At 39.1% G+C, this 16246-nt stretch overlaps 1 protein-coding gene across 1 annotated transcript in view; it reads right to left on the reverse strand.

The window, feature by feature from the left end:
* Positions 1 to 16246, reverse strand: part of ANKAR (ankyrin and armadillo repeat containing) — a 49725-nt gene that overhangs the window by 14674 nt on the left and 18805 nt on the right. Inside the window, exons 12-21 of the mRNA XM_075070064.1 lie at positions 15599 to 15843; positions 15190 to 15358; positions 11639 to 11880; positions 11293 to 11446; positions 11039 to 11200; positions 7040 to 7146; positions 5391 to 5513; positions 3491 to 3649; positions 2681 to 2798; positions 1028 to 1137 (exon numbers count right to left, since the gene is read on the reverse strand). Of these exons, the coding sequence (XP_074926165.1) occupies positions 1028 to 1137; positions 2681 to 2798; positions 3491 to 3649; positions 5391 to 5513; positions 7040 to 7146; positions 11039 to 11200; positions 11293 to 11446; positions 11639 to 11880; positions 15190 to 15358; positions 15599 to 15843 (1589 nt within the window). The remainder of the gene's footprint in view (positions 1 to 1027; positions 1138 to 2680; positions 2799 to 3490; positions 3650 to 5390; positions 5514 to 7039; positions 7147 to 11038; positions 11201 to 11292; positions 11447 to 11638; positions 11881 to 15189; positions 15359 to 15598; positions 15844 to 16246) is intronic.

Raw genomic sequence — 16246 nt, forward strand, 5'->3', positions numbered from 1 at the left:
AGATGAGTTTTTGAACTGGTAGCTATATTCACATAGGAATCTCACTGCGTGTTTCATGATGACAAGCTGGTGTGAAGAATACCAGAACCATTCTTGCCTAAGGTGAATTCATTTTCCCATTCCTCACAAGAGATACTCCTTCCTTCATTCTGTCCAAAGCCACAGCATCTGAGAAAAAGCTATGGCACACTTTAGATGTTCAAAAAGTATTAATCAGCTGTAACATGTGCCCCAAATCATCAAGAAGCTAGGGCTCCTTGTTTGTATCCTTTCATCCAAAGAACCAAAGGCTTAGGGTAGCCAAGCTATTAGTAACTATACAGATTAAACTACGCATCACGGAAGCATGGAAGATGCCAGGTGCTCCCAGTCCAGAAGGCATGAAGCACATGCCACAAGAGCTATGATGACTGTATAGGCAAAAAGGACTTATGCTTCTACTTCAGAAATCTGCAGGGCAGCTACGTGGTCATAAGTTAATACCTTTATTAGATCTTATAAAGTGGACTTTCTGTCCTTCACGGAGGCCTCCTGTGGCAGGGATATGGTACAAGCAGTGATCTAGTAACAGCATTGCCATTTGGGGCAATTAACTTGGGGTTAAGGGGGGTGTATCCTTATCTCAATCTTGTTTCTTATTTCTCCTGACTTCTGTTCACTGCTCACTACTTCACATACATCTCAGAATATTATAAAGGAAATTATCAGGTAAGAAATTTACCATTCATGATCAAGATTTAACAAACATATACTGAAACCTTTGGGGGAAATCCTGGCCCCACTGAAGTCAGTGGAAGTTTTGCCATTGATTTCAATGGGGCCAGGATCTTTGTCTTACACAGTTATCTTATTTTAATATGGTTTTTGGTTGTTTAGTGAGGTTTTATAAAATATTTCTATTACTACATATAAAGCATACATTCATCAGCTAATTTTTCTAACAAATAGATTTAATCAATAAAGAAGAAAAATAAATTAAAAACCACAACATGAACATTTTATTTTGAGGAGACGGGAGAAATTTTACCTCTTCTTTATCTGAGTACAAATGATAACAAAGACGTTTGATAGTTCCTAGTTCAGTAATTGCTTCTGGAACACCTGCTCTTGTATGAGCCAGGCTAGCCAATAACTTCCCTACGAATTAATTAGACACTGGAATTACACATCATATAATGTCAAACATATTATCAGTTTGCTCACTTCTAGTCTCCTGCACAATCTTAATGAAATGCTTTGTTTTTTCAAAATGTGTTTAAATATTATTAATGAAGTTGTCATACCCACAGTCTTTTGTCTTCTGTCATTATTTCTACTGTGATATTCTCAATATGTTTTTATATCTATTGCAGCTAAAATGTTGATGTCTGCCTCCAAGAAATTTGCTTTTCTAAGAGGAATCATTTTAAAATACTGTAGCAGTATTTTATTAAATTCATCTCCTTTATTGTCTTTGAGCAAAATCTTGAAATCCTTCTTCAGTTTTTACTCATTTATTACCAAAGCAAAACTCTCATTGATGTCTATATGAATTTTGCCTGAGCAAGAACTGAATAAAAATGGAGGGCCAGATTATAAATCTACAGTTTGCCCAGGGTAAGGGGCAACATGTAACCTGTGCTGCCCCAGAAACAGATGAGGGACTGAATTGTGTCTCAGTCACGATTCAGTCCCTGGGTCCTACCTTGTTAGGGGGGAAAGTAATCTACTAAATCTTTTTTTCCTAATGCAGATTACTTCCCCTTCTACATTAGCTTAATTATGCTAGGCAGACCATAGGGGGGCATGGGAGTGGGAGTAAAAGCCCTGCAGAGGCAGCTGCTCCTCCATCCCTCATGATGTAACTCAAGATGTGGGTAGCCATTGCAGCAGACCAAGAGATGTCTTATGTCAGGGGTGGGCAAACTTTTTGGCCTCAGGGCCACATCGGGGTCGCGAAACTGTATGAAGGGCTGGGTAGGGAAGGCTGTACCTCCCTAAACAGCCTGGTGGCTGCCCCCCTATCCACCTCCTCCGACTTCCCACTCCCTGACTGTCCCCCTCAGAACCTGCGACCCATCCAATCCCCCCTTGCTCCTTGTCCCCTGACCGCCCCCTCCTAGGACCCCCACCCCTAATGGCCCCCCTGGGACCCAACCCCCTATCCAATCCCCCTGCTCCCTGTCCCGACTGCCCCAACCCCTTACAGCCCCCCCAGACTCCCATGCCCATTCAACCGCCCCCCTGCTCCCTGTCCCGACTGCCTCTGGGACCACTGTCCCTTATCCAGCCCCTGACCCCTTACCATGCTGCTCAGAGCAGCAGGCGCTCGCCGCCCAGCCAGAGCCAGCCAGGCTGCCCACACTGCCTGACAGGAGCAGCGGGCCAGAGTGCTGGTGGCGCGGTGCTCTGAGGCAGCTGGGGAGGGGCCGGAAACTAACCTCCCCAACTGGGAGCTCAGGGGCCAGGCAGGATGGTCCCGCGGGCCATAGTTTTCCCATCTCTGCCTTATGTCCTCTTACTCCTTTGTGCAGGCATTTTGGAAGAGCCAATTTCCTGACCTGAGTCTACCATCTAATATTAAACAGTAAGTTTCACTATCCTATTGTTCAATATCTCATTTTGGAGAAACAACAGTATTTTATGGAAATGCTTAACTTTACATTGCTATGAGTTTTTGCTCATCTTCTATAATTCTTACCTGTTAGAACAAGAGTAGCTGTCTTTTCAGAATTTAGTAGTTCAACTAAAATAGTAACACCTCTTGCAGACAAAGTAACTTGGTCCACATCCACTATGACTCTGGCTAAAACAACAATCTGAAATCAAAGGCAGATAATCTTTAAAAGATACAGATTATTTAAGTAGGTTTCTTCCAGTTCCTTTTTTCCTTATTGTGTATAGTGCTGTACATTTACATGACACTTTCAACCCTATCACTTGCACTTTGGACCTTTGCCTATTGGCAGAAAAAGGCACAACCTTAGTATAGACATGTCAGTTCAATACAAGCAATTTTATCCATATAACTCATACATCTTCAGGTTTTACAGACTTTTCCACTACTCTATACATTTGTTGGTTTGTTAAAATATCTTGATACGATGGTTACTCTTTTCTTATGCTAAATTAAAAACACATAGGGAAAAAACCTGCACTCCTTAATCAGACAGAATTCCTATGGATTTTTGTCTGAGTAAAGATACAGGATCAAGTCTATAGCCAACATTTTCTTCTACCATCAAAAACAGTCCCAAGTTCTGATTATTTTTGAAATAGTTCATGATGGAGACTTGCAGAGAAGACTAGGATCTTTAGAATCTGTAATGTAAGCTACACATTTTATAAGTGTTACTATATTTGGCCATTTAAGCTCTTTGAAAAGGACTTTATATTAATATTTTGTGTAAAAATCAGTTCTATCAGTTATACTAATAACCATAACATTACACATAGGCCCAAAATGTGTAATCTGTTTTGTGTGTTATGAGTAAAAGCCCTATTCCTATACCTGAAATGCAGCCATTGCTTTATCTGTCTCAATTTCTGATCGTAGAAAAGGTTCAAATGTAGACATCATAATTGCACCGGTCTCCAATATCAGGAACTGTTGGACAGGATTGTTGTATGCAAAAAGGGCTAAAGCATATCCAGCTCGTAAACAAATATCCTTAAAAAAAACAAACCAAAAAAAAAATACAAAACCCCACAGAAACATGCAAGCTCTGAAGTTTTCATACTATCTAAAAATTAAAGAATAAAATACTGTATTCTTTGATATGTTAAAATAGTTACCAACCCCTATCATCATATTTTTGTCTTTGTTTTTCTTGATTTTCATATAAATACTGCAGGCCAAACCCTCAGAGACTAGATAATGATAAGAATAACACTCACCACACTGACACTTCTCTTTAACCAAAAAAACCCCCTATCAAGAACAAAGAAAAAAAATCCCTCCTGAAACAGACAGAACAAAAAAGGAAATAAATAAAAATTTAAAAAACAAATTCTATCCCTGCAGATTTTCCTGAAGGTCCCTGAAGTGTCAGACTCCATACAGTCCACTAAGGACTTCACTATTGCTTTTGATTTTACATTAAAGTATTTCAGACACTCTGGTGTGGGGCAGCAGTATAAAACATAAGGTAGATGTTGTACAGCACAAACTGTGTGATTCAGCTAGACTCTACAGCTGCAGAGGTCTGTTTGTCCCCAGAATGAGAAAGAACACACGCAGAGGCACCCATATGGCTGTCTAGCCTCCCTCACCCCAACTACCAGAAGCTGGAAGACCCTGTTGGAAAGGTACTGAGCATGTGCTTAGCCTCCCCAAATCCACTTCAGAACACTGATATTCTGTGGCTGACAGCTGAGAAGACTGGATGGATGGAGCAATGAAGCCCACCAGTGATTTTGCAGCTCACTGCTTTGAAATGGAAGTGTGAGTCTGGGAGTAAAGTAAGGACCCTCAGCCTAAAGAAATCCCTCTCTCTGGTGATAGGGGCAAGAGGACCATGCACATACTCTGAATCTTGCTAACTCTCAACCAATATAATTAACCTTGCTTTTTGTCCTGTGTTAATGTTAGGGACCCGATCCTGGGAGGAGAAATTTGTGATGGAGTTGGAGTTTTTCTCTGATGCAATTTTGTTTATTTACAAAGAATGCACTATTTCCCAAATAATATGAGACTGTTTCCTTACTCACAGGCTCAAAGCCTCTTTTAGCCAGCACAAGGCCCAAAAGACTTCTTTCTAGGATTCTGTCAGGGACACACACCATGCTGGACCAGGCTACGTCTGCAGCTTCCTTCTCCATATGCCTTTGTTTTGGGTTGGGACTGCTATAAATGAGCTTAACTGTTTCTTACAGCTATCAGATTAAGAGCAGCTGTTACACCCACCGGCTTCAGTAACGTTTAACCCAACCCATAAGAGTATTAAGAAATAGTTATATTAAAAGGACACACTTTTGATTTGTTTCAGAGTAGCAGCCGTGTTAGTCTGTATCCGCAAAAAGAACAAGAGTACTTGTGGCACCTTAGAGACTAACAAATTTATTACAGCATGAGCTTTCGTGAGCTACAGCTCACTTCTTCAGATGCACAGAATGGAACACACAGACAGGAGATATTTATACATGCAGAGAACATGTATATATAAATATCTCCTGTCTGTGTGTTCCATTCTGTGCATCTGAAGAAGTGAGCTGTAGCTCACGAAAGCTCATGCTGAAATAAATTTGTTAGTCTCTAAGGTGCCACAAGTACTCTTGTTACTTTTGATTTGTGTGTCTGACATGTGAAGTTCATTCAGTAAACATTTGGAGCTATTGTATAGTAAATTTGGTATGCCAAATATAGAATACTTTTTCCTAAATTAATACTGCTACTTTATCAAGTACATTACCTTATCAGGTGTATTAAGAAGTTCAAGAACATCACTATAATTGAAACCTTCCTCCTCTTGTAACACAGTCTGTAAATTACTGTTCCTTAAAACAATGCAAGCCAAAGAATATGCAACTTCAACCTAAATATATATTTTAAAGAAAAAAGCAGATATTATATACTTACACTTTGCAGAGCAAATTGATGGCATATTTCATTTAATAAACAACAAATCAGTTTATATTAGAAAACTAAGTATGTAGGAAAACTCACTTCAACAAAATATAACTGAGGCCAAGACTTAGTAGGTTTAAAAAAAAAAATTCAATATGTATATGGATAATGGAAACATCCACATTTATACTAGACAAAATTTACAAAATATATAATTTTTAAGGGATATAAATCTTCATGCTTCATGGCAAAACCTAGGCACTGAATTAAAGGTGTTAAGAAAAAACTTCCTGTATGGTCAAGTTACTTCTTAATTGCCCTCTTCAGAGTTTCTTGTGTCTTCCTTTAAAGCATACTGGTCTGCTGATTGACCTCTGGTCTGGACCAATCTGTGAATTCCTATGTTCCTGATCTCAAATCATGATCAGCTTGTGCCTTGAAGTGAGAACTGATTGCTCTTGTAATTTATATACCATAAACAAGTGGTATTTTGTCCATTACACTACAAGGTCTTTGTTTAATTGGTTTATTTATGTAGTTTAAATTATATCTATACCTTAGGATTAGAGAGACAAAATGACCCACTTGTAATTTGTGTTCTTTGAAGATAGCAGTAACACTCACATGCAGAGCCATGCTTCTGTATGACAAGATTTATATACGTTTTTCAGCCAATCCTCACCACAGTTTTAATGTCTCAAAAAACCGCTTTAAAGCATTCTGAGCCTGGTCATTCCAAGCTGTGTCATATTTGAAGGAATGAAGACTCCAGAATTGTGGATATGTTATACTTCTGCTTACTGCACCTTTAGAGAAGCAAAGTATTCACATGCTCTCATAGGAGGATGCCTAGCTCAGTGGTTTGAGCATTGGCCTGCTACACCCAGGGTTGCGAGCTCAATCCCTGAGGGGGCCATTTAGGGATCTGGGGGAAAAATATGTCTGGGGATTGATCCTGCTTTGAGCAGAGGGTTGGACTAGATGACCTCCTGAGGTCCCTTCCAACCCTGATATTCTATGACCAGCATATAGCAGGTAGGTTTGGTCCCATATCCCACACTGAAGATGTGCCAGCGTATCCAACTGTCATATGTTATTCCCTGCATAAAAAACACACTCAAAAGGGATGTTATGAGTTAGCACATGGAAGTCCAATATTCATAAGCAATTAGCTCATCTAGAAAAAACAATTTACTCAAGATAAATCCACATGGGAAAAACAGAATCCTTTGAAGTTTTAAATTACTTTTGTGATTGCGTTCATACAGTTAAAAGTAAATAGTTTTGTAGGCATAGTTTGCAATTATTCCTCAGTAGCTGGTTTTTGAAGTGTCTTGTTAAGGAGGGATATTATTTAATTTTGTTTTCTCATGCTCTAAGCTGCAAAAAGATGGCAAGAAGTGTTCTCAGAAAGTTCAGTTCTGAATATTTTTCAACCACAGAACATGTTCACACATACATACACACCCCCTCTCACACACCATTATTCCACACCTTTATCTGAAGAGAATTATGATTTTTAAGCAGGTGAACCAGTACTGGTAAGGCCTGTTCATCCACTATGTTTTCCTGGCTGATTGGATTGTTTGTATGAGCCACACCTGTAAAAGTCCACATGTCAGATGTAGCCCATGTAAGACATTTGTGCAAGAGAAAAACAGAAAGAATATAGAAAAATTGTCCAGTTTATACCTAATTGTGGCAGATTACATAAAAATAACAGTACTATATGCTTTTCCCTTGAAATACCTAAGTATTAGGGCCGATCCAGGTGTTTTATCTTTATGTACAAAGACCATGTGTACATAAAGGTATGCCTGGCTTCTGTTGCTGACAGCTCCCTAGAAAAAGATATATGGAAGAAAGGAAGGTAAATCTGGAGTAAATTCAGAGATGTCCACCAGATGATGAATTTTCATTAACATATTTCCAAACATTAAGTCTTGGAGACTGTAATAAGCACTAATTATCCCAAAGGTTTGCTGCCTGAGGGTATTCCTAGTTATAGAGAAACTGGAGAACCACTTTGCCAAAAAAGTCCATCCTACCCTAAATAATAGTGCTCACTAAATCTAAGTAATGATTTCCAAATACATGCACAGATATTTAAAATTCCAGAGACTTGACTATAAGCTGCCTTCAGTGTCACTTTTACTCTTAGCAATTGAACATAAATATTTTCTAGAATGGGTAGCTCTGCTTCCTTGTAATTGGGTACAATGCATTTGACTATTTCAGATTCTCAGTTAGTATGGTTTATCCAGCTGATCTATCCTCATATGACAAGAAGAGACAGGACAGAGAGCTTATTTTAAGAGGACAAATACATTTTGCCAAATCTGAAGACTCATTTCACATCTGTTCTAAAAACATGTTATTCTTGGGATGAATGTAGGTTGGGGGAAAGGAAATGATCTGATCTGGTTTACATTAAATTTCAAGAAAATCATAGTAAGGAATTTGGGATGAAAATACTGAAAATACCTTATTTTTATGAAATACCAAAAAGAGTTTAGACAAGAAGGTTTTGAGAGCTTGTTAATTTCCCTGCTGTACACAACGACAACAAAAATGTCCTCTTCGGCAGGGTTTGAAGTTGGAGAGGAATGCTGGTACTCTCCAAACAAGTAGTAGATGCAACATTCACATTTCCAGCATTTCCCCTGTTAGTCGCATCCACTTTCTCATGCCTCTCTCATAGAAATAGCATTAGAATGTGAATGACATGGTTTTGTATGGTTGTCAGGTCAATCATCCAGCGTGACAATTAATTGGGTGGACATATAATACACTGCTGTAAAAAACATTTTGCTTTAAAAGAAAACAGCCACAAAAAGGACAAAACCCAAGAGTGGTTTTGTGCCTTTTTTCTTCTTTATGATATACCAAAAAAGTCCCGAAAGGGAGGCAATTCCCGTGGCAAAAAAGTATTTTTCCCCTTTTGCTTTTTACTTAGAAATTCAGGTTTTGTGCACCTTGGAAAATTCTATGGGATGTTGGAGAATTAGTAGGTTTTTACATCAGAGCAATTGTACAAGTAAAACTTGAGTAACTGAAATAGGAAGTGATTTTTATTTAAACTTTTTAAAGATACTGGTTTTTGGCTTGGGGCTTTTTTTTTTTGGTTAACACCAATTTAAATATGAAAGAAAATATGCCTTTATTAAGAATTCAACACCTTCATTTAAGGGCTGTGAAAGCACTCAATCCACATATTTAGTTCATCAAAGCCTTCAACAAAAATAGGCATGACAAGACTTGACATTTCTGATATTTTGAGGATGAAAACAAGGAGAAAAAAACCTTTCAGGCCTTTTTTATACACCATAAGGAAATAAGTTGGCACAAAATTTATATTTTGATTTTTATAATACTCCCAAGACAGATTGCAGTGCCAAAAGAATTTACATTCTTAATTTTTAGATGTGGCTTAACAAATAAGGGTAATAAAAAAACAGCCAGGCAGGATATGACAGGAACTACAAAAATAGGAACACACAGATAGCCAGAGAACAAGACCAACAGCTAAAAGATTCATATTGCAAAGTCCATGTACATATTCATCAAGGAGTAATCAGATCCATGTACTAGAACCTTTCTACATGAAATTCACGAGACAATGCAGCACACACTTTTTTTCCCCTTTCACTGGGCTGGCTGTTATCAGTGTCTTTTTTAGTGCATGATCAGCCTGTTTGGGTACACTATATTTTAAAACCCATAGCAACAAGTCTCGGAGCCCAGGTCTATAGACTCTGGCTCGCAATGCTCATGATACGCTACTACAAAAAAAAGTGTAGACATTCTGGCTCAGGCTGGAGCTGGGGGCAGGTTTCAGTGCCCATGCCACAATGTCTACCCTGCTGTTTTTAGCACTGTAGCACAAGCCCGAGTTTTTAGATGTGGACTCAGAGACTCGCTGCCATGGATTTTAAAAACTGCAATGCAGATGTACCCCAAGTCTTGTCATGGCACTGCTTGCCAAACTCAGCAATGGCCTACTTGTTAAGTCATTCCATCACCCAGTCATAGACCAAGGTACTCTAAATCACACAGAATTCAGCTTAACTATCTCCCCAGATGTCCCCAGGACCAAGATAGCTGGAAGCAGCAGGCTCATAAGAAGCTTCTTCTGAAATATACTGATAGAGAAGCCAATTATGGCAGTGGTGAGCTGGAGCCGGTTCACAAGAACTGGTTGTTAAATTTAGAAACCGGTGTAGAACCAGCCATTAAAGGGGCTGGCAGGTGGGCAAACTCCAGTCCACGAGCCATCCTGTCCCAGACCCTTTAAATTGCCACCAGAGCCCCACTGCTGGAGCCCTGGGGTAGGGCTGCAGGGCTCTGGGGGCTATTTAAAAAGTCCAAGGCTCTAGCTGCTTCTACTGCCCTGGCCCTTTAAATAGTCCCTGGAGCCCAGGAGTAGCCCCCAGAGCCCAGGGCTGCTGCTGCTACACCGGTGGTGGCGGAGACACTAACCTTACAGGGTGGGCTGAGGCTGGCTCTGACTCTGACTCTCTCAGCCCCACCCCTTCCGCCCTAGGCCCCGCCCCTTCTGGGGGTCAGAGCTGGCCTTACTTTCACCCCTGGTCTTGGGAGGGGATGGTCAGGGGACAAGGAGCGGGGGGGGCGTTTGATGGGTTGCAGGTTCTGAGGGGTACAGTCGGGGCAGGACGTGGGTTGGGTTGGGTCGGATGGTGGGGGAGATAGGCACCTGGGGCTTGTACTCACCGCGTGGTTCCCTACTGGGTCTTCGGCAGCACTTCGGCGGCTGGGGGGACATGCTGCCGAAATGCTGCCAAAAACCCGGAAAGAGTGAAGACTCCCCCTCGAAGTGCTGTCAAGGACCCAGTAGGGAACAGGTTATTAGGATTTTGGGAGATCACCACTGAATTATGGGATAACAACAATGCTAGAAAAGTAGCTGACGCTGACAAAATAACCACAGATTAAGACAATGGTTTATGCAGGGAAATTTCTATAGCAAAGTGCCAACTGGAAACCTTTATCCCAGACAGTAGATCAGAAAGGACACCTAAGCAGTGGCACTGGGGGATTGGAATGAGAAGATTATTTTCACTGTTGGGCTGCTACACCAAAACTATTTCTCTACATTGGCACTCAAGTGGTGGAAATTGGCAAGCGGAAGGAGCACCTGGTGTTTAGCTGTGGCATTTTAATCACTTACACATCACTGAAAGCAATTTTGTGTGTTACATTTCATAGGTATGCTAGGGGCTCCAAACAGCGATTACCATGACAAAATTATGTAATGTACACAAAGCACAAATTTTGTTCATGGCAAATGATATTTCCTCATATTGAAAAGTTATATTTCAATTCTATCCGAATTTAATATTAAATACAATATTTTATTCTTTCACTGATATTGTTTCAAACTGGTTTGCATTTTTCCCATTCAAAACCACTTAGGGTTGGTTGGTTGGTTGGTTTTTTAAAAAAACAACTTAAAACATAAGAAATTCTACAAACCAATACAAATGGTCCCTAGAGCTCTGATGACACTCAGGAGCGTGCCCTCTGCTATCTTTGTGCTTCTCAACAATCGAACCAAAGGACCAATTCCATTTCCTTCACATATTTGATTTTGATGAAGTTTGCTATCTTTGCTAAGAGCTATGACTGCTTCACCTCCTTCCAAAACAAAGCAAAAATGTATGTTTAAAAACCTCCCAATAAACTGTCCAATATCTTGCAAATTTATGCAAAACAAAACAACATCTTACCAACATACTGCATTTTATCAGATGGTGACAAAAGCATATCAATAATAAAGTTGTACCCAATCTGTTCTGCCATAAGCTTTTGCTGCTTCAGTGTTTGTCCTGCCAGTGCCCACAAAGTTGTAGCACCTTGTTCCTTAACTGTTAAGTGAAACGCCTGAAAGTTTGAAAAAAGCAGTTTTTCCTTCACTAGCAGAATTTTAAGTCTTACACATTTTAAAAACTGTTTATTCCATGATATTAAGGGTTTTCCAATTATTTCAAGTAACTCAGCCTATTTTACGCTTTTTTCTAATGAACAAATTGATTTAAGACTTTAGAAAAATAAAAATGCGAAATAAATTCTTGCCTTCAAGAGCTTTAAAAGATATTTTGTTGCTGATTTTTCCAGAAATAGTCTCTGTATATGAGTGTTGTTATCCGATAGTGCTTCTATAGCCATAGCACCTTTCACTTGCACAGTGATTTTCCTTCCACGGAGAAGTTCAACTAGAGGACCAATTGCATCTGCATCTGCAATGGCATCCTGCATCGTCTCATTCCCCCGAGCAAGTTCTGCAAGAGCTGCTGAAGATACAGCCTGTAGCACATCTTTAAATGCATAAGTATTAGTCAAACAGTGATAAGAATCAACAAAATTCTCTCTTTTTTTTCCCCTTAGAAGATTTTATTTCAGATTAGTAGTAATTATGTTTCAGAGAGATGTTAGGGCTAATACACTTGTAGTGTACTGATACAGATAGCTACAATGCTGACTAAACATTTAGTCATTTCTGACTTCTGGATATTCTTCAAATTTAAATCCTAAGGCTACGATTGTCAGATGCTCCAAAAATGTCTTTCACATCACTAATGTGGCCCTGTGAACTTTAATGTTGGCTAAACTTGGTGGTTGCACAAAGCAGTACTATCTTGATTTTATAGAAATCTTGCAAGAAGAAAATGTTTTTACAGGTCAAGAACATGGGAGATTAGGCAGAACACTTCTTGTAAGTTTTTTGCAGATAAATTATTAACCTTAATATTGCATTAATATTGTATTATCACCCATAGATAAATTGTACATATAGGACTTGTTCTCATATACTTTGGGTTGTTATAAATGAAAACCAAAGTATGAAAAAAAAATAATGAGTAAAATTCTACACCAACGCAACTCCACTCAAATCAATTAAGTTGCACAGGGTAAAACTGAGCACAGAATTTTCCCTGCCAATCTGCCCTCCTATGTCTTTTTCTTTCAGGATCTGCAAATTATTCTGTATTAAAGCTTGATTTGTAAACAAATTTACCCAGTCTGAAGGCAATTTTAAAGTAACTTGCATGGAAATATTGTGAAAAACTAGTCTAAATAGCAAAACATTAACACTGGCAACAAGGGCCTGATTCAAAGCCCACTGAAGTCAATGGGATTTTTTCAACTGACTCCAGTGGCTTTGGATCAGACCATACAAAAATTAAGCAAAAATAGTTACTCCTGGGGGAATTCTGCACCTCTGTGCACATGCATAAGTAATGGAGGGAAGGATAGCTCAGTGGTTTGAGCATTGGCCTGCTAAACCCAGAGTTGTGAGTACAGTCCTTGAGGGGGCCATTTAGGGATGGGGGGGGGGAACCAAAACTGTCAGGGACAGTACTTGGTCATGCTAATGAAGGCAGGGGACTGGACTCAATGACATTTCAAGGTCCCTTCCAGTTCTATGAGATAGGTATATCTCCAAATATTAATACATTATATTAAATGAGTCATGCATATTTTTATTTTTTTGCTCAGAAAAAAGCTTCTGCCGGAAAGTTGCTGCAGTTCCACCTTTTGCCCACCAGAGGACGCTGTGGTGATAGACCAGAGCAACAGCTTCTGGCCAGCTAGGGAAGAGAAAGAGCCTGCCTTTTTCACAGTGCCTGTCGGGTCAGGTCAGGAGACAAGGGCTATGGGGAGACAGACAGCGTGGGGCTGCTGGGGAGTCAGACAGAGGCTGATAAGGGCTAGGTGGGAGGATAGAGTGGGGCAGGGGCTGAATGGGAGTGGAGGCGCAGGACCACAGGGGGAAGGGAGGTGCAGGGGCACATGGTGACGGAGGAGGGGGTGGCAGGGCCACATAAGGATGAGGGGAGTGGGTGTCTGAGTGCAGGTGAAGAGACATATGTGGACCAGGACAGATATGCCTGACTGAATAGGAAAGGCTAGGGGTCAGCCAGGGTCTGGATGGGGGAAGCTCCCTAGCGCTGCCTCCCCACCCACCCCCAAAAAAACTGTTCCATACTTTTCCCATCCATACCCAACAACCCTCCAAGTCAAGGTGGATAAATAATAATAATAATTTTTTTTTTATTTAAATTGGATTTTTTTGATAAAATGCTTTTTGAGGAAAACACCTATCTAAAGATAGTTTTAATTAGGAAAGATTATAGCTCAAAGAAATCTCATCATGGAATAGTATCAGAGGGGTAGCCGTGTTAGTCTGGATCTGTAAAAGCAGCAGAGAATCCTGTGGCACCTTATAGACTAACAGACGTTTTGGAGCATGAGCTTTTGGGGGTAATACCAATTCGTCATGCATGTATGGCAAATTTCCAGGGGAGGTATAATAAGCTTAGCAGCCAACTAGGATATCGAGTTAGTTCAATCAGGAGGATGCAGGCCCTGTCTAGCAGCGAGTGGATAGACAACACTGTTGATCTATAAGGTGCACACACAAGTCTCGCTTTCATCATGGATAGGATATAATCTACTATTCTATGTATGACAATATATCATGAAGTTTAAGAAATAGTTTGTAATAGTCCAACAGATGTCAAATTAGGACCCCCATCTAACGAATCCAGTGGGCTTCTGTATAGATATTTAGGTTAATCTTTCTATCTACCCAATGGGACTCAGTGCTCAGTCTAAAAGATACCATCAGAGATACTTAGTTTTGCAGTTCTCAAGCTGTGGATTTGTGTCTCCAGAGATAACATGCTTGTTAACAGCAAAAATGTTTTTAAATAAATAAATAATATATAGAGGTGAGAAATAGTTAAATAAAACAATTTAAATGTCTGTTTGGTGATGTTCTCCTAATACAGCATGGCAAGAAAATCCTCCAAATATTAATGATTAACCTGTTGAATTGGAGATAGTTTACCTCCCAATGGCTTCATAAATATCTGCTTCAATTACCTTTGGTAAATGAAATAACCAAACAATCATTCATTTTCTGATATAGCTGTAAAACTAATCTGAAAATAAATTTCAAAATAAATCACTTAAAAAACGTACAGCGTGTACCTTCTAAAAATGAAACCCACATCTATCTCTGAGCTGTGAAGAATATGTATTAAGGTTATAACAACCAACAAGAATGCACTTTTATGTAGAAACCAATGATTAAATTGAGTCTTCCTGACTAGTGATTTAAATCAAATCCACCCTGTTTCAAGTTCACATCCAGGCTTCTTCCCAGCAATTACTTCCCTCTTCCTCAGCTCCTCCGTTACCCCTGACTCCTCCAAGGCTTTGCACTGCTTTTGAGAGGTGTGGGAAATACAGTTCTGCATTGTAGTTGAAATGAATTATTACTCAGTTCTGTATTAATATGACTACTAAGTAATCTATTTGTCAAAAAAACATTTCCTGAATCTTTTCTGTTGTCTGTATTGTTACAGACATACTTGCTGACAGGTATTTTCAAATAAATGACCAATAATAATTGAAACTGGTGTGATTAGATTATGTTATTTTGACAAATAAAACATGCAGAATTTGAAAATATTATGTGTAGAATTTTCAATTTTTTGTTGCAGAATTCCCCCAGGAGTATATAATAATACTCAAATCATTACTAATATGCAGAGTTTCCTTTTTTCCAAATGTCTACAGTAAGAATATTAAACAAACATGTAAAAATAAAAGTTTACCTGATTGTGAAGTTAGAAACTCAACAAGTGCTGGAATACCCTGATGTTCCTTCACTGTGATTTGATTCTGTTTGTTCTGGATGCATAAAACCCGGATACAATTTATTACATTAACTAACAAATCCTGTAATCTAATTTTCAAAAGATTTATCAAAGGAGGGATTCCACCCTAAGGAAGAAAAAAAGCATGTGAATGTAATATGGAACAATCTCAAAGAAAGAGCCATTGCAATTACATTCCATGTGCCTCACAGTATATATAAATTAATGGAACAAAAGATGTCAAACAGGTTTCATCAACTATGAAAATTACCTTATATTGGAAAAGCAAAGGATTTTTAAAAAATCCAGTCCTTTTTAAGACAGTAAAAAATGTGAACATAACTAACAGTTCCTGAATTAGGCTTACCAGTTCGGTAATGACATTTTGATTATTGTCGAACTGGGCAATATCGTATAGGATAACAGCACAGCGAGATTGCAGTTCAGGTTCACCGGAACCCAACAATTCAATTAATACTGAAATGCCTCCTGCTTCTACTAAAGCTTTAGAAATGGTGATGTGCGGTGAAATGTTACTCAACACCCCTGATGTTATACATGCCAGCTTGATCTGGTGGCCTTTCAACAGATTGATTAGAGAGGGGATAGCACCTGCAATAAATAAGAAAACAAACCCATGATTATAGTCAGTGTGACAGGCATCCAATATTATGTTTCCTTATTATTTATTTTAAACTGAGTTTATGAGAGTTACATGAAATATTTTAGTAATTTCAAAAATAAAAACAAATGACAGGGACACCTAACATGCCAAGGCCTAAAATTTAATCCACCTACAAATATTATAATCTAATGGAAACTCCATTCCAACTCCAGACACACAATAAAATACTACTTTTGCCAAATGAACAAGGACTAAACCAATGCAGAGTCATTTTTATTTTAGAGGCCCCAGCCAGACCCTTAATTATGTCAGTTCTTACTACTTCTTCTTACTCTTGAAATCCTGTTTTAAAGCCTTCCTTCAGGTTGTTGACACTATCCTTCAAGTTAA

The sequence above is a fragment of the Chelonoidis abingdonii genome, chromosome 10 (assembly GCF_003597395.2).
Source record: "Chelonoidis abingdonii isolate Lonesome George chromosome 10, CheloAbing_2.0, whole genome shotgun sequence".
Taxonomy (NCBI): Eukaryota; Metazoa; Chordata; order Testudines; family Testudinidae; genus Chelonoidis; species Chelonoidis abingdonii.